The sequence below is a fragment of the Dermacentor silvarum genome, chromosome 1 (assembly GCF_013339745.2).
Source record: "Dermacentor silvarum isolate Dsil-2018 chromosome 1, BIME_Dsil_1.4, whole genome shotgun sequence".
Classification (NCBI taxonomy): domain Eukaryota; kingdom Metazoa; phylum Arthropoda; class Arachnida; order Ixodida; family Ixodidae; genus Dermacentor; species Dermacentor silvarum.
In genome coordinates, this window is record NC_051154.1 from 242,636,839 (window position 1) to 242,655,444 (window position 18,606).

Below are 18,606 nucleotides of genomic sequence, written 5' to 3' on the forward strand. Positions count from 1 at the left end.
ACCTGGTCTCTAATCGGCTGCCACTATTGTTTTCCTAAGCCTTCCAAAACTCAACTGTAGGTAGTCAATACTGTGTAAGAACTCTCAAGTTAACTCTGTTGTGTCATGATTCACCAGTATTTCATACGTGAGTAAAATTTTGCTACAACAGTGTATGTTGCACCTTGCTTCCCGAATGTGCAAATCTGTTCAAGCCAGTATGTGACGAGTTTTGTATTGTAACAGGTTTTCTGTGATTTAGTTTCTTTACAGGAATTTGCTGTACAGCATCAGCGAGGAGTCTCATTTCAGATCTTTGTGTGTGCTGCAGGATGTATGCTTTGCTGCTTGGATTGATAAAACATGGGCCAAGGTTTCCATACAAGAACGAAAGTTCAATTTGGCTGTACCACCATCAGTGCTTGGGTGGCGCCTGCCGAATGAATCGTCGTAGGTAGGTTGTGCGGACTAGTCAACCTTACTCTGAGGGGATCGAACAATGACGTGCGATGGCGCATTTGTCTGCGATTGTGTTCTTGCCTGTCGGTGTAGCACACGCATGATGCTGCGGGTTCCAGCAGTGTGGAGAGCTGCTTTGCAAAAATTTGTCATAAATCTAATTTTACCCGTGCTGCTTTTTTTTTTTTTTTGTCATCTATTTCAGTAATATCAATCCGAGGTGTTATCAGAATTTAGCAACTTGTTTTTCTTGGCCCTCTGCCATGTTTCACCTTTCGCTAGGTGGACCATTACCTGAATAGTTTTTGTGTGTAGTAGCTTATTAGAGAGTTTTAGAATAGGGCCCCAAAGAGTTGTGCGGGTGTTAGCGTTGGGGCATTTAGTGAAGAGTTTTAGAGTAGGGCTTTCGGTTGCGAATAGCGTCTTGCATTTGCAGCGCTACCACGTCGTCAAAGAAACTATTATAAATATTAAAATAAACTATACCATTTTATGATAGCAAGAGTAATTTTGGCTTTTGTGGTTTTGCGTTTAATTACAATTGAAAGGTTATACGATTAGTAGCAAGCGATTTCTTGCGCTCAATTTTAAGTAACCAACTTCGCGTGCCTTCACCAGCCAAGCTAATTCACGTTAGGCCTACCAGCCAAGAAATCGACAGTCGAATTCGGAATTAGCGGCGTCTAATTAATCAATATTCATTACAAACGTTAGTTGAGAGAAAGTGATAACCGCAGTCACTACTCCTAGCTTACGAACTTCACGCGTTACCACGAATCGAGTCGTTTGGTACTCGGTTCGAGCCGTCGCTTCGATGGGTGCCGCCATATTTGTTGTCGCAAAGCTTTTGGGGCTCCCGCTAAATCGGTGAAATAGGCGTGCGTCTAAATGTCGTACAAAAATCCCTCACGTGACTCGATCCTAGGCACACGATCATTTAGGGACTTTTGAGAAGGCGCGATGGTGGCGCCAAGCGACGACGGCATGCGAAGGCGTGTTCGTTCTCGGCGTGATCGTTCTCTGGCCCGCGCCGACCGCGCGTTGTTCAACATTGCGTGTGTGATTGTGCTTGTGTATTGGTTGTAGGTTCTGTGTTGGTGGAAAGCCGTGAGCAATGGTTGTGTGGCAGTGCGGCTTTGGCCTCGGTGAGCTCTGGCAATACAGAACCTGCGTTGTGTGATCGGTGTTCCTTGACAATGCGGAGGTGGTGACGATTGAAATGTCGAAGTGGCGTAGCGCCTCGGCAGCGCAGTTCAGCGAACCGCGTCCGCCTTTGCATAACGGACGTCGAGGGATGTGCTTCTCTCTACAAGTCATAAAAATGTGACAGCGTCGACCGCCCACGGTTCAGCGCTGAATTTGTGGTTCAAGTACTGTGCTTGAAACGAATGGCGCAGCTGTGGTGGCAGAACGCCATGAGGCCTCAGTTTGTGCTCTGTGCTTGAAACGAGTGGTGCAGCTGTGGTGGCAGAACGCCGTGAAATCCGTGCTGTGCAGACGCTCGAAATATCCAATTCGCGTCGGCGTCTTGGCGACGGCCAGTTTGGAACCGGCGCCCTGGAGCGGCGCCTCTGTGCCCGCCCTATTCAGTAGCGTCGACGCAATAATATTTACGTAACCAGTCCTTGCTTGACAGACGCCGATTACGAAGGTGCTGCGATATGCTGCCGGCCAGCTTTGCAGTTTTTCTCGCATTAAAAACATGTAGCATATATACATGCCTAGCATGTGTTATAAGACAATGTCTACCATGAGAAGATTGTCAGGAGTGCCCCAGTACTACTCCCAATCTGGCATTCCACGCTTAGCATGCCCTCAGTAAGCATGATGACAATATGGGCCCATTTTCTTCAAAGTGAGCTGCTATTCTGTTTGCAAAATGGGGAGGCTAGCTAAGCTGGTTTGTTCTTTGTGTTTTGTCAATTCAATGAGAAATTCTTGGCAATGTTCTTTTAAGGTGCTTTTAAAAGATGTTAAGCCTACCAAAAAAACTGCACCATTGGCAGTGTTGGTGGTGACAGAAAAGTGAAACTGCAGACTAAGTTGGTCATGCCCGCATTTTTGGAAAATTTAAGAGCAATATCGGCACCCACAACCATACAACTGTGATTGAGCCATGGATGGCCACATGATTTCTGCACAAATTATAGGCCCTTACGCAACATCAGTGAAGAGCCAACAGGCCAACGTACTGTGTTCCCTTCGATCTAGGCAGTCTACAGTTCATTGTTGTCGCAACAGCTGATTGCCCCGCAAGTTCACAGCCTGTGCCTTCTGCTGCTACTACGGTCAACTCGTGACCCGTGCACAACACTTCTAGTTGCCGTAGTGGTAGTGCCGTAGCTTCTAAATATTGAGTAACCACACATTGTAGGCTACAAGGGCATTGTTGCACTGCATCTCATCTCCATGTGTGTTGTGTTGCTGTTTGCATACATGTCCTTGTTTGATAAGTGCTCTGAATTTTTTTTCACTACTGCAATGTCTCGACTGCACTGTGGCAGTGTTGTATGTACTATCGATTAACCTCCATGTACACAAGTGCTTTGATCATCAATCTTCAAAAATGCAACCTTCATGCTGCTCCTTCCTTCACAAGAAAGCTTGCATATCAAACATTATTCTTGCCCCAACTAGAATTGGCAGGTTGAATTTGGTCACCTCACCAGGCATATCTAATCCACATTCTTGAGTATAGCCAAAACTGTGCTGCACAGTGGGATTGCAACCAATATTTGAGCGTATCTAACATTACGTTGTCATTGTCACTACCATCCTTGAAATCATGCCAGAATGTAGTGTCGCTTTGTCTGCTACATAAAATCATTCGTAGTGAGCAGTCGTCCACCTTGCCTCTTGTTTGTCCATCCCACACATCTAGGTGCTTGCACAATCGCCTTAGCGTCCAGCACATTTTTCGTCGAACTAATGCCTTTGACTTGTCTGCTTTGCCACGTGCCATTAGGCATTGGAATGGTCTTCTCGATAACATTGCTGACATTAACAATACTGTAACCTTCAGACAAAAAATCAGTATGTTTGGGTAGTGTTCAAGTGTTTCTATTTCTGGTGTATGTAACTTTTTTAATGTAATTATGCAATCGTACTATTCACTGTATAACCCAGCTTTCTAATGGTAGAATTTTACTTCACGATTTTATAATTTCTGTTCTTTTCAATTTATTGTGTTGATCTTGTGTCGCTGTTTATATTGTATAACGTTGTAGAACTTTTTCGCTCCTTTGTTATGCAATGCCCTCCCCCCTCCACGCAATACTCCTTCTGGAGCCTGTGACGTAGATGAATACATAAACCAGATGGCACTACTGTTTCTTGTGAAATCAAAATTGTGTATATTGTTGTGGTTTTACCAATAGAAGCTCTAAATTGTAAATTGTTCTCCTGCAATGCTGGCAACGTATCCATAACAGGCCAGTTGTGTATATTGCCTAGAATTATCGTTCTTAGGATATTCCACACTTTTCAGGGTCTAAGAACTTTATCCATTTTTCCGTAAACTTGGGTCACTGGGTAATCCATGGTAAAATGGGTAGAGCACTGGGGCTGCTGTGCTGAGGACACCCAGTTTGAAACAAAAATAGGTCACGAGGTATGGGCCGGGCCGCTCGCCAATGACAAAAAAAAAACTTCTTAGGTGCTGGGCAGATTTGAATCACCGACTTAGCGGCAACCCTGCTAACAGGCGGAGGAGTCCAGAGGGACTCGTGAGAGAGGAGCCCAGCTCGTACATGACTGATCTCTGTGGTGGCAATACAATGTCTCTACATTGTTTCAATGCTATCGTATTAGCACCGGCATCATCGTGAAATGGGTTGTGCCAGAATTTTTCTTTCTAAATTTATTCGCCTGTACCTATGTGCCACAGCTGAGCTTCTATCTCAACATTAGTTGATCTCAACTGAAGTAATGTATATATAGCCTTAGCTATAATTTCTAATGAGCATGACTGATTCTTATCAAGAGTAACAGCCGCTTCAATTCCTTCACAATCTGCACCTGCATTATCAAATATGTTATAGTTTAGCGAGTCTGCTACAACTGAGGATCAAATATGTTTTCAGTTTCAACCAAACCATGCCAGTCAATTTTATGAAAGTGGCATTACAGAATTCACAGGCATTCAATTGCACAATGCATGTTTATAGGCAATTTTATATTCAGTTCATGGCAGTTGCCATCTTGGGCTGTCGTAATCTAAATTTTGTGCATAGTGACGTCAAGTTTACTTAATCCTGGAACGTTAAAAACGCCTGTGCACTGACTCTAGGTTGTTACAGCCAGAATAATGGGCATGTGAGCAGCCATGGTGAGGGCACCCCAAAGCTCCAGTAAATAGGGTGCCTGCATGCGCTCAACCCCCCCCCCCCCCCTTCACTATTCAGTGCAGAGTAGGGACAACTGCGTCATTTGCAACTGAACAGAAGTTACAAAAAAAGAGTTCCATAGAAAAATTTACTTTACTTTTCATTAATTGTACATAATGACGGGAGTCTGCAGTCAGGCATTCCACTCACTAAGGCACATGCAAACAAAAATGAGTAGCTCATGAAAAATTAAACCCTCGAACATGCAATATACATCCATCACCTGTGCACCATCAGCCCGATTACAACTTTTCTATTACTGTGCAAATATAGCTGTAGCCATTTGCCTTTGCACACTCAACTTCTTTCAGTGGTTTGTGTTCAATTCATTAGATATCTTTAGTGGTACACCTAATTTTTTTTTTTGAGAAGCTCAATCACCACATATCTGTGATGCTTTGTTTCCCAAGCACCAAATAATGCCAGCAACCTCATCACGTTATCATGGCAATCTCTTAAAAGTCACAATTTTATTTGGTCGTTTTGACAAGATTGCCAAGCTGATTAAACATGAATTGCACTGAATCCTTCTATATAATCTCAACTCTTTCCTTGATCGGCACCAGTATATCAAGCATCACTTTCATATTCTTCAGGATAGGTAGGTTATCTTTATGTTTGCTTGGATTGTTACACATTTTTGATGGCAAGCGCCATGAACACTTCCAAATTTTGCGAGAACTTTCATTTTTCAACTTCTATTTCATCAGTGACTCCACCACACCTACCGGTGTGATAGTTTTCTTTACATACAAAGAGTATGTTATACTTTCACAAGCATCATCCAAATGTGGTTCACGTTTAAGGCATTCAACAGACATGGTAAAGCAACATTTGGCAGCAGTTGCAGCAAAAAGAGCAATGTAACAGTCAGAAAAGCAACCAACCTAAGATTTTACAGCAAAATCCCATTTTTGCAGCTACTCTTGACACCATTGCTGTAATATAATATGTAGAAAACAGACAGCCTAAGCTAATGATAAAAGAACTGCTCAGTGACAACAGAAATTCAGACATGTGATCAAACAACCGCTCAGTGATCCACAGATCCAGATGTGATGCTGCAGCAACTGTGGAATTCCTTTCACGTATTTTCACAGTACACCCATGTGCACAAGAAATCTAACACTATAGGGTATACCATTTGGGCAGCTGCTTTGGTGCTGCTACCACTGCCAAAGTCCTGCACCCCTCAGTCAGTCAATGGGCACTGAAAGTACTGGATTTGCATGTAAGTAACACGACCACAAATATGATGCAACGAGCGGCTTTTGGTCTCTCCTTATTGTGATTATATGTGTCACGAACCAGAATATAATGCGAGGCGGGTCCTGAGGCTGGAAATTTCAAGGAAAAAAAAGGCAATATCCGTGAAAGTGAGCCATCAGGTATAGGGTGTGTCCTACATTGAGCTTATTCCAATGACAAAATTCAGTGAGGCACGTGACACAGCCACCAACTCCACACCCCCTCATCACACATTCGTGCTGAGCCCCAACCCACACGATGGACTCCCATGTCTCATGTGAGCAGTGAGTGATAATCCTAACAACATACAGCTTGTTTGCAAGCAGAAACAAAAATAAGGGTTCTGCAAACGCCACATTCGAGTTGAGGCTATATTCGCAGCATAGCTGCAGTGCACGCTTGCTTGCTGTAGAGACTACCATCATAATAAACATGCACGGCATTGTTGACATTGTAGCATCGTCTCAGCGGGTTAAGATACTATTTGTTGCCCTTTTTGCACAAAAGCACGCGTCTCAATTGTGCGAAATTAGGGCACCACAGCTGCACCACTCGTTTCAAGCACAGTACTCAAACCACACATTCAGCGCTGAACCGTGGGCGGTCGACGCAGTCACATTTTTGTGACTTGTAGAGAGCAGCACATTCCTCGACGTCCGTTATGCAAAGGCGGACACGGTGACGCCACTTCTACATTTCAATCGTCACCACCTCCGCATTGTCAAGGAACACGGATTACATAACGCAGGTTCTGTATTGCCAGAGCTCACCGAGGCCAAAGCCGCACTGCCACACAAGCACTAATCACGGCTTTCCGCCAAGTAACACAGAATCGATAACCAATACACAAGCAACGCAAGCACAATCACACACACGCAATGAACAATGCGCGGTCGGCGTGGGCCACAGAACGATCACGCCGAGAACGAACACGCCAGCCCATGCCGTCGTCGCTTGGCGCCACCATCGCGCCTTCACAAAAGTCCCTAAATGATCGTGTCCCTAGGTGCCTAGGATCGAGTCACGTGAGGGATTTTTGTACGACATTTAGACGCACGCGTGAAATAGCGTGCCCCATGCAAAACCCCAAACGCTGTTTGCGTCTCGCGCATGCGCAGTGGTGTCGACGCAATTTCTTTGGGGCCCCAAAACGTTTGGGGACCCTATTCAACTCTCTATTAACTGCTAGTCAATGTAGATGCTCAGAATTATCGGAGGCTATAGATGCACTGATGAACTTGCAACCTCTAGCAAATCACTTTGCACTTTCTGGTGCAACCAGTATGTTAACACTTCTAAGACAGGGGGCAATGTTTGATCACATGAGATACTTCCAATTTTGTATGAGGTTTCATCCAAGGTGACGCATTATTGGTGTGCAGTATTGCCCTAAGCCAATTAGGGTCTCATGAAAATAGATCAACAAAAGTGATTGACCCAACCCTAGAAGCATTGCATTGTGATACGTGTGTTGCCTGCTTAACCTGTACAATGTCATGCTTAAGTATGAAAAAAAAGGGGGGGGGGGGCAGCTAGACAGTGCAAAATGCCAAACTCTGTTTCGGTTTAGTTTACATGCGATATAACTTGCTAATCAAGATAGCAGATTGTTCACCTGCAAAATGGTCAACTGTTTTAAACTGCTTATTATTTGCAGAGAGGCTTTCAGACTTGTTTGCCAAGTTGATAAGTGCCTTTTTAGCCACTAAACACCCTACTATATTAATTTGAAGGCACTTCTCTGACTCTGCTGTGCATTTTATTAACTACTATGTGCCAGGAAATTTACTAGTAATTTTAAGCATCATCACATACATACCTTAAGACACCGGACCGGTACTTTAAGACAAAGGAGGGCTTAAATTTATTTTTAATGTGAGGAAAAATTCTTGCTTGGCGTGTATTGCTAATTGAAGTTCAATTTGCACATTCCCATTTCCTCTTCCGTTTTTTTTTTTTTTTCCCTCGTTGGTGCAGATTTTGCTTGCCTGTGTCTACAAGAACCTTCACGCTTGACCTGCGACAGAAAGCATTTGTGGGCAGCCAGTGCTCTTCTACAAAGACTGGCCTGCTCTGGCTGCGACAGCGATCATCTTGGAAGATCTATGCATGGCCACCTTTGCTGCTATTTGTTACTCTTGTTAATTACACTTTCTGCATCTTCTCATTCATTAGGTAATACAATGACTGTGACATCGTGTGAAGTAGATGTCTTGCAGCATTTTGGCTTGCAGTCATGTTCTATGCACTTCATGAAAAGCTCCTCATACAGTGTGTTGTTGTCTGGCGGTCTTTCGGGACAAAGGAGGCCTCGTCGACAGGCGTGAACATATCAAGTGCACTTCACGCTTGTCGTTTCTCGCGGCCGGGAAGAGTCACCGTCGGTCACCTGGGACTGATGGATGAGCAATTAGTCCCCAGACTGCAATGGGTCCTCGGCCTCATGCATAGCTGAAACGGCAACGTCGCCCTTGGTGTGTTTCCGTGAATTACCAGCGCCGCCCGAACTACGACGAGGCCCGGCGCCGACTGCGACGCGCCAACCTGGAGCCCTTTCGGGACAACAGCCACCGCCCCCTGGAAATGGTGGCTTCCGCGAACTGACCGCTACGAAGAGGCGACTCTTGCAAAGGGCCAGCAATCTTGTGGGAGCCACATCAACGTTCGTTCGGTTCCCAAGGTGTCAACTGCTGCCTGTGTTCGGGGGGCGACCTGGCAAGATTGGAGGTGGAGCCCAGCGGGAAACAATGGCACATCATGTTCGGGATATGGTGACCTGGTCCAAGATGGTGATTGGCTAAGAACTAAAGTGCATTGCCTCGTCGAGTGAAAGAGGGAAACGAAAGGGATAAAACAACGGGACTTGAGTGTTGTGAAGACGCTCTATGTTGAATGCTTGGAGATGTAAACGCTACTACGTGCAAAGATGTTAGCATGTAACAGCTCCAATATCGTGAAGCCCTTGTAAAATACCACGTGTAAATTTGTATATAAAAGTTTTTTGATCTCTCTGGATGTCTCCTCCTCTTGGCACTTGGCACGGCACCACCCATGGAACCTTCGTGGTTGCTCGGCTTTCGCAACAGTGTGTAAAAAAAATAAAATAACAGTATATTCTAATTTATCCTTCAGTTCTGGTAACATGCAATATGCAAGGGATTCACTAATGGAGGGTATGCCAAAGAACTGGCAATACTTAACAAGGGACACCCACAAGGTAAGTTACAATTTACTTTTAAATGAGGCACTGACATCAGGAAATATTTGTATTGCTGGATAGAGTGGTGTGCAGAGTACTTTTCCAGATGTGAATCGTTATTAAGAATTCATCGTAGCACAGCATTCTGTTTCGTATACTTGTGTAATGCTATTCTGCCGGCTGTAACTGATAACAGGAAGTCATCTCTGCCTGAACTGCAGCATCAGTGACAAAAATGTTTCCCTGCGAGAAACTATTTTGGTTTGCAGGAGACCCAGCATGGCAAAGTTTTGTCGACAGTGATGTGTCATGCAGAGGTGACATCGGCATACAATACAGATCTTGTTTTATATACAGAGTACTGTTTTGATTGCTCTAAGCAAAAAGCACTAGTCGACCAATCTGGCTGTGCTACACTATTCCTATGGTTTACATCTGGAAAAACAAGCTGTGAATCACTCTACCCGACAATATAAATGTTTTTCTGGTGTCCACGCCTCATTTCAAATAAACTGTGGACAAACCTCGTGTTACTCTAGCCGCTGCCAAATTTAAGAGAAGGTCTAATACAAGTCCTCAGTTCTTGTCAAGATGTCTGTTAGCCAACTTTTAGTGTAACGCTAGCAGGGCTTCTGGGCTACTGAAGTACTTTTCGTCATTGAAGAATGGAGGGGAGTGCAGCGGAGGCAGTGTTTGATTGCTACTAACTCCGCTTCTGCTGAATGCATTGAAATACTTTTTGTGGCAAACCATTTCTGAAATAACCTATTTTTACTTCAAGTGTCTTTCTCCACTTCGATGAAAAGTGGTTCAGGGCCCCTTTAAAGTGAATAACAGTTATCGATATACATAATTACATTTACTGGGCCCTCTTTAGACAACATGAAGTGAACATTGTAAGCCATGTCAAAAGCAGAATTGCAAACGGTGTGACACAGGATGAAGAAAAGAGGCACAGGGCAGAGCACTCTGCCATGTGCCTCTTTTGTTTGTCCCGTGTCGTGCTGTTCAAAATTCTGCTATGTGACAAGATGTACTAGGCAGCCCAATGAACATGCTGCTATTGTAAGCCATCCATTAATTTCTAAAGTATAGCTGTTCCAAGTAAGCAGAGTGACTAATTAATGCTTGTACCAGGCCTAAGTTTTCTAAAAGTTAACTCAGACTAATGAAGCTTGGCCCAAACGCATACAAAAATGGTGAACCTTTTAAATTTTGAAGCTTGGGTAGACTTCAATAACATTTACTTTAAAAGTGTGATTTTAAGTGTTTGCAAGTTCATCAAAATATCTCATTGCATATTGTATGCAATAAGATACTTCAAAGATGCATTTGTGGAGCATATACAGGGTCTGTCCTGAAAGTAATGTCAGTTAATTTATTGTGACGCGACTGTAGGTCAGAGCCCCGGAGTAAGATAAGACAGGAGCGCCGACTCCGCTCGTCTGGAAGGGACACATTCTGCGACGCCGGTTCCTGCTTCACAGCGTGTTCGCCAGATGGCACTACGAATGAAGAAAAACTCTGCAGCGGAGAGGCAGGCCCAACAAACCGAAGGAGCAAAGGCACGGGGACTCTCTCGCGGCTCCTGCTTGCCTATCCGTTTTGTCGTCTGCTCCGCGCACGCCCTGACGCCTGTAGCGTACATAGCTATTGCGTTTCACGGAGCGACGTTAGCAGGAGAAACAAGTCATGTATCATCTTATTATTTCATACAGGCCAAGTGCAGGGCATTTGTCAGGTGGCCTACATGGAACTTTACAAGGCACAGGAACAGAAAATGAACAAATTACGGAAACTAAGACGGAAAGAAAAACTATAGCAAATAGTAAGGCGATATAACGGCAGTTCGGGTGGTCTCAAGCAATGACAGACGACAGCGAAAAGAAGTTTTTATGCAAAAGCTGACGTTTATCACTTTTTTTTTTTCCGAGCACGCATCAAGTGCCGAGATGCTTCGCGTGCTTCTTTGTTTCTCGCGGTGCTTTTCGTGTCGCCCGGTTCTCTTGCGAGCAGAATCCCCACATTCTCATTAAACATAATAATCGGGAATTCCTGCCAGTGTTTCCTGCTTATTATTTCGCAAGAGAAGCTCTGATTATGTGTCTGCATAACTAGGGGAATCATCTCGAAGGCGAGGCTGAGAATTTACAGGGCAGCCAGCCGGTATTTACATTGGCTAACCTCCTTGTCTTTCTTTACCTTTCTCTCTCTCTACATTACGGCATGTGTCTGGGCAAGGAAAGGCACCTGCACTGTGTGTAGTTGAAGAGAAATTTAAATTGATCTCCTCCCGTCCTTCCGCATTGGCGTCTTCTGGTTCCTCCTGGCATTCAGCATCATTGAGCTACGCCAGGCTTCCCTAAACAAATTGAAGGAACTGCTCTGCTTCGAAGTCGAGGCACTTTCTTTAGATCTAGTAGGACATCACCTTTGTCTTTATTGAAGTAACTATCAAAAATAAGCTGCTTCTCGAAGTGTCGCGAACATATTTTGTCCATTGCTTTAAGCGTTCGCTTACCTTCAGGAATTTTTTGACGCCACTAGTGCAGTAGTTGAAGATCAGATGGCGCCGCGAAGAGCGAAAACTTCTCGCGTCCTTTGCCATACCCAGATTTACAGCCGGGAACAAAACACTGTCCTGTTGCTCAGTCTCTTCACGCACAAGTATCAAGATACTTTGTTCCATCAGGCATAAATAAACATACTGCAGAGGTGGTAAACAAAGCGAGGAAGACGAAAATTTCGCACCTTCGCATCCGCGCAGACGTAGAGTGAAAAACAAGTACTTCTGTTGTGTCTTTTTGTACAGCATCATTTATCGTCTGTTTCCTCTAAAGACATCTAAAAATGTTTGGTGTGCGTGCATAAAAGCGCTACCGCATGTTTATTTGCGCTTTTATTATTTGTGCGCATATATTTTTTTGTGTTTGATTGCTGTCAAATTAAGACGGCCGAAGGTCAACGTTTGTAGCAGACGACACGCTCTATGGGTGCCGCGCTGCCGGTTCTGCGCCGCTGGTCTCCGCCACTCAGCGCATGCGCACATGGAAGCAAGCTGTTGAGTGTTTTCCATGCGCCTCGACAGATGGCGCTACGCGATGTATAATTCGCGTTGCACGGTTTTTCCCGAGCGAATGCGTTGCGCGGCGGCGGAGTCGGCGCTCCTGTTTATGTTACTCCGTGGTCAGAGCGCAGTCTAACCGGTTGAAACTGGTAGTGGGGGAACCCAGCTAAGGTAGCGCTCCAGCGCTCGGTGTGCTCTGAGCATTAGCGAGTGTAGGACGGGCCTGTCCGTGAGAGTTTTTTTTTTATTCTTGTGCAAATGCAGCGCTCGTTAGAATAAAGATTTGCGATCAAGTTTTGCATGAAACTTGGCAGGACCACTGCGGAAACTGTTACTCTGATCAAGACTTCTTACAAAGAACATGCCCTGTTAGATCGGCAACTGTTTCGGTGGCACAAGGCCTTTTTGAAAGGCCGGAAAAAGGTCGAAGACTAGGACCGCACCGGACAGCCATCCACGACCACCACGGCCGACAATGACACGAGTGAGGGAACTGTTAAACACAGACCGACGATTAAGTGTTCGTTTAATGGCCGAGATGTTAAACATTCCGAAAACTCAAGTTCATGAAATCGTTACAAACGATATCGGCATGCAGAAGGTGTGCGAAAATGGTTCCAAAAGTGCTCACTGACGATCAAAGTCCCGCCACGTTGAAACGTGCCACGAAAAGCTCGACATTTGCAAACGTGATTGAAAATTTTTGGACAACGTTATTACAGGTGACGAGACTTGGGTACTATTTGAATATGACCCGGAGTCCAAAAGGCAATCATCGGAGTGGCACACGCACTCGGCCCCTCGCCAGAAGAAAGCCAGGATGAGCAAATTAAAGACCAAGATCATGCTTGTTTTTTTTTTTTTTTTTTTTTTTTTTTTTTTTTTTTTTTTACGTCCACGGACTGGTTTATCACAAGTTTGCAGAACCTGGAACCTGTAGAAATAATATAACATAAATATAAGTTCTGAACTCACATGTAAACTGTTCAGATTTACACACTGGCATACATGTGCCTAAACATGTGTTGCATGAACATCAACTAGTGCAGAACTCTGGAATACGATACGACCATTGCTGAGGACATCGATGCAGGGGAGGATCCACAGAGTTGGGAGCCATAAAAAGGGGAAGGGAGGGCTTGCGGCACACTCAGTACTGTCAGTCGGCATGTCTTGACCGGGGAGGGGAGCCCCCAGGGTCCCCCCCACTAGATCCACCAGTGCATCAATGTCAGATGACCAAGCTGTTGACAGCCTGACTGACGCTTGTCGATGGTGTCAAAGTGATGATTTGAGCAATATTCAGGTGCGAGTGAAGTGACAGGGACATCAAATGAAGTAAGGCCAAACAGAGGGATGTATTGTTTGCAAAGTATAAAATACAGATGAGTGTGAGTACATGAAAGAGTATGATTTTACAACTACAGCTTTGTAGAATATACGTCAATCTGAATAATGTTCACCTGTGGGGCGTCATTTCATCACACGCAAGTTGTTTCCAGCACTTCCAACTTTTATATTCAACATATCGTGGAGTGGAGTTGATATTTAAAAAGTTGAAGAACATGAATAGTTGCACGTGGCCAACACGGCTTGCCTTTGAGATCAACCCGCCAAGCCTTTTGACTACAAACCACCAGCTGGCCTGGCAACAAAGCAAGTCCTGCCATGGATACCGGGTACAAGCACGTAGCATGCGGGAAAGAATGCTGTTGGATCTGCAACGGGCACCCCATTTAACATTGCCGAGCACAACGGCGCTGCTAGATGGCAATTTCTGCACAGTATCGCTTTTCACACCCATCCTCTGGTAGAGTAATTGCATGTCAATGATGATGATTATTGTGGTTTATTGGCGCAAGGGCCAGATGTGGCCAAAGAGCGCCAAGACGATGGTAGTGGTTTGATAGTGGTACATGAATAGTGAACTATATGAACACTAGATGTGGCATGGCTGTAAAGGGGCCTAAAAACAGTCGCTGTAAAGTGCGTAAAATATATACGTAATAAGATTATGGCAATGACTGATTATGTGTACTATGGACATGAACAATGCATTGCGAAGGAATGATGCGACTTACAAAATAATAAAGATGCTAGACTTGGCCAGAAGCACAAGTGCCTAAACAGAGCCCTTGAAACACAAGGGCCTGGAGGTATGTGCTATAAAGAGAAAACTATCACAGCAATATCCTCTGGAGAGAGGATGTGCTATGAACTTATTGGGCTAATAACATGTAGCACAACATCTTTCAAGAATGCGAGGACTGCATTGGTGCTAAAAAGCGGTTCTTTACCGAGAAACATAGCGGGATGGAGAGGGACACAATATCGATATGCTAGCGGAAAATGTTTCTTTCTTTCTCTTTCGGCTTCCCGACACTCCAAGAGGACGTGGAGGACGGTGAGCCTCTCGCCACATCTACCACAGGTAGGAGGATCATTGCCATTCAATAGAAAATTGTGAGTACCATATGTGTGTCCTATTCTGAGACGACAGAATAGGACATCAGTTCGTCGTGTTTTAGATGTACAGGGCCAGAACCCTACCTGTGGCTTAATCAAATGGAGCTTATTATTTGCTTCGGCGTCCCACAAGCGTTGCCAGTGGCTTCGCAGTTTGTTTCGTAGGAAAGGCTTCAGATCTGTGGAGGGAATAGTAGCGGGAGGATTAATAGCTTGCGATGTAGTTGATGTGGCCAACTGGTCTGCTAGCACATTGCCCTCGATGCCTCTATGACCAGGCACCCAGCATATTATTACATGTCTATGAGATTGGTAAATGTCACACAAGAGTGAGTAAAGCTCAAGAAAAATAGGATTCTTATGCTTTTGTAAAGATGTTAGCGCTTTTACAAGACTCAACGAGTCTGTGAATATTATTGCCTTTTGTAGTTTCAATTTGTCTACATGTTTCACTGCAGAAAGTACTGCGTAGGCTTCTGCTGTGAAGATACTTGTTAGGGGGTTCAATACGTCAGATTTAGAAAAAGAGGGGCCAACAGCCGCATAAGATACGCCAGCATGGGACTTGGATGCGTCGGTGTAGAATTCCGAGCACGAGTACTTCGATTGAAGTTCGCGGAAATGCATTGCAATTTCGAGCTCGGGTGCGTGCTTTGTGACCTCTACAAATGATAGATCACACTCTATCACGTGCCACTCCCAGGGCGGTGACATCTTAGCTGGAGGCATTAGGCTATGTTCTAGAAGTGGGACATCCATCTCTTCGCTGAGTTCTCTTACACGCAGTGAGAAAGGTCGCCTCACAGAGGGTCGATTATAGAAAAGCGTTGCACACTTCAAATCATTAATGGTTACAGAACAAGGATGTTCCCAGTCGGAGTGCACTTTGAGAAAATAAGTGAAGCTGATGTATGTTCTCTGGAGATGGAGTGACCACTCATTGGATTCTACGTATAAGCTTTCGACGGGGCTTGTTCTGAATGCGCCAGTGGCCAGGCGGATACCTAGATGATGGACAGGATCTAGCATTTTTAGCGCGCTCGGGGCGGCAGAGTGATATACTACGGCACCATAGTCCAATCGTGACCGAATGAGGCTCTTGTAAAGATTCATTAGACACTTCCTGTCGCTGCCCCAGGATGTGCGAGATAAAAGTTTCAGTAAGTTCATTGTTTTCAGGCATTTCGCCTTGAGATGTTTTATGTGGTGGGTGAAAGTAAGCTTAGAGTCAAGTATGATGCCTAAAAACTTGTGTTCTTTGTTCATAGGTATTTGTTGTCCATACATTTCGATAGTAGGATCTGCAACGAGACCGCTCTTCCTAGTGAAAAGAACACAAGAACTTTTGTGGGGGTTTACTTTGAACCCGTTTTCGTCTGCCCACTTAGACACTTTGTTTAACCCCTGCTGTACTTGTCTCTCGCAAACTGCGAGGTTGCAGGACTTGAACCCTATTTGTATATCGTCCACATAGATGGAATAAAAAATAGCGGGTGGTAACGAAGCACGGATTGTGTTCATTTTAACGATAAAGAGTGTGCAGCTGAGCACACCTCCCTGGGGTACACCAGTTTCCTGCACAAAAGGTCCTGATAACACATTGCCAATTCGCACACGGAATGTGCGATTCAGCAGATAACTCTCAATCACATTTAACATATTACCACGTATACCAAAGTGGGAGAGGTCTCTCAGTATTCCAAACCGCCATGTGGTGTCGTAGGCCTTTTCCATGTCTAGCAATACAGACAGAAAGAACTGTTTGTGAATAAAAGCTTCGCGTATCTGCGCCTCAATACGTATCAAATGGTCAGTGGTGGATCGACCCTCGCGAAAGCCGCACTGGTATGGGTCAAGCAGTTTGTTTGATTCTAGGAAATGTAGTAGGCGGCGGTTTATCATTTTTTCGAAGACTTTGCAGAGACAGCTAGTTAGTGCTATAGGCCGGTAACTCGAAACAGACGATGGATCCTTGCCCTGTTTCAGGATAGGAATTATAATGGCCTCTTTCCAGGCAGACGGTATCTCGCCGGAAGACCATACAGCGTTGTAGAGGGAAAGGAGGGTATTCTGTGTTTCATGGGGAAGGTGCTTCAGCATTTCATATATGACACGGTCAGCACCTGGTGCAGAATTGTTGCAGCAGTTTAGTGATGCCTGTAGCTCAGCTAATCTTAATGGTTCGTTATATGCCTCTTGTTTTTTGCATTTTCGTTCCAGCTTCTGTCCTTCTATTCTGGCTTTGTATCGTTTAAATGTTTCCGAGTAGTGCGATGAGCTGGACACATGTTCAAAATGTGCGCCCAGGAAGTTCGCTTGGTCTTCCAAGCTGTCGCCCTGTGTGCTTACCAAAGGGAGTGAATATGTTTGTCGTCCTCTTACTTTATTTACCCTGTTCCAGACTTTGGATTCATCTGTATACGAGTTTATACTTGATAAAAACTTCTGCCAGCTCTCTCTTCTGGCCTGTCGGCGCGTTCTCCTGCCTTGGGACTTTACCTTCTTAAAATTGACAAGATTCTCCGCAGTAGGATACTCACGTAGCAGCCCCCACGCTTTGTTCTGTTTCCTACGAGCGCTCCTACATTCGTCGTTCCACCATGGGACACTGCGTTTGCATGCCACACTACTCATTTGGGATATTCATTTAGAAGCGGCATCAATTATGAAGGTAGTGAAATACTCCACAGCAGCATCAATTCCTAACGAAAACATGTCAGCCCAGGAGATACTACTAGTAAGAGTTCGAAATTTCTCCCAATCCGCTGTATCAACCTTCCATCGAGGGGCTTGTGGTGAGGACTCATTTTCTTTGGTTGTTCTCAGTAGTATTGGGAAGTGATCGCTCCCGTAAGGATTTTTGGTAACTTCCCATTTAAGTTCAGAAAATAGAGACGCGGAAGCTATGCTCAGATCAATAGAAGAAAATGTTCTGTTTGCAATACAGTAAAATGTAGGTTCCTTTTTATTCAGGAGGCACGCACCAGACGAGAAAAGAAATTGTTCAACAAGACGACCTCGCGCATCGATACGAGAGTCGCCCCACAGACTGCTGTGCGCATTGAAATCGCCAAGAACAAGATAAGGTTCTGGCAATTCGTCTATAAAGGACTGAAATTCATGTTTGTGTAAGTGGTAATGTGGGGGTATGTAAAGCGAGCAAATGGTGATGAGTTTGTTTAGAAGAACAAGTCGAACTGCCACTGCCTCAAGGGGCGTTTGTAGCTGCAAACGTTGGCATGCTATGCTTTTGTGTATTATGATGGCAACACCGCCTGATGATGCGAGAGCATCATCCCGATCTTTACGAAACGTAACATACCGTCGGAGAAAGTTTGTATGTTTTGATTTTAAGTGCGTTTCCTGTACACACAGCACTTTTGGATTGTGTTGGTAAAGAAGTTCTTGGACATCGTCGAGGTTCCTAATAAGGCCTCTGACGTTCCATTGAATGATTTGTGTATCCATAATGAAAGTAAATTGGTGCTGTGTGTACAAAAAGGAAGTGTTGCCTTAGATTACAGAGCCGCCTGTAATTTTGGTTTTGTCTTTTCTAGAGCGGTCCAAAGAGTGTGGCCGCTCTTTAGGTGCTGGTTGCACCACCTTGCTTGGGGTAGTGTCCATAGCCTCTTGTGAAGCGCTGGACACTCGCTCTAACGAGCGATGTGTACGTCGTGTAGCCTTCGCCTCGAGGGACGAAGGCTGTGGCCTCACCAGCCCGGAGGCCGATGTAACCTCCTTAGCCTCTGAGCTGCGATGGCTGCTGCCAGCGCTAGTAGAGGCCTCTGGTGTGGCCAATTTCG

The 18,606-nt window shown here is 44.9% G+C and overlaps 1 protein-coding gene and 2 long non-coding RNA genes across 25 annotated transcripts in view; 1 reads left to right on the forward strand and 2 right to left on the reverse strand.

The window, feature by feature from the left end:
* The window catches only part of LOC119437012 (uncharacterized), a 156,576-nt gene extending 147,496 nt beyond the window's left edge, over positions 1-9,080 (forward strand). For 16 of the 22 annotated variants that reach the window (XM_049660193.1, XM_049660195.1, XM_049660186.1 and 13 more), the window contains one exon: positions 8,049-9,080. In XM_049660193.1, coding sequence (XP_049516150.1) covers positions 8,049-8,250 — 202 coding nt within the window. In that variant the 3' untranslated portion in view covers positions 8,251-9,080. Of the gene's footprint in view, positions 1-241; positions 434-8,048 lie in introns of those variants that run through there. The other 6 variants (XR_007464815.1, XR_007464810.1, XR_007464812.1 and 3 more) reach the window with 2 other exon arrangements.
* Positions 1-9,174, reverse strand: part of LOC125942113 (uncharacterized) — a 64,247-nt gene extending 55,073 nt beyond the window's left edge. Inside the window, exon 1 of the long non-coding RNA XR_007464817.1 lies at positions 9,130-9,174. This is a non-coding gene — a long non-coding RNA (uncharacterized LOC125942113). The remainder of the gene's footprint in view (positions 1-9,129) is intronic.
* LOC125942114 (uncharacterized) overlaps positions 1-14,107 on the reverse strand; it is a 111,916-nt gene extending 97,809 nt beyond the window's left edge. The window contains exon 1 of one of the 2 annotated variants that reach the window (XR_007464818.1): positions 13,801-14,107. This is a non-coding gene — a long non-coding RNA (uncharacterized LOC125942114). Of the gene's footprint in view, positions 1-13,264 lie in introns of both variants that reach the window. The other variant, XR_007464819.1, reaches the window with a different exon arrangement.
* Between the last annotated feature and the right edge of the window lie 4,499 nt (positions 14,108-18,606).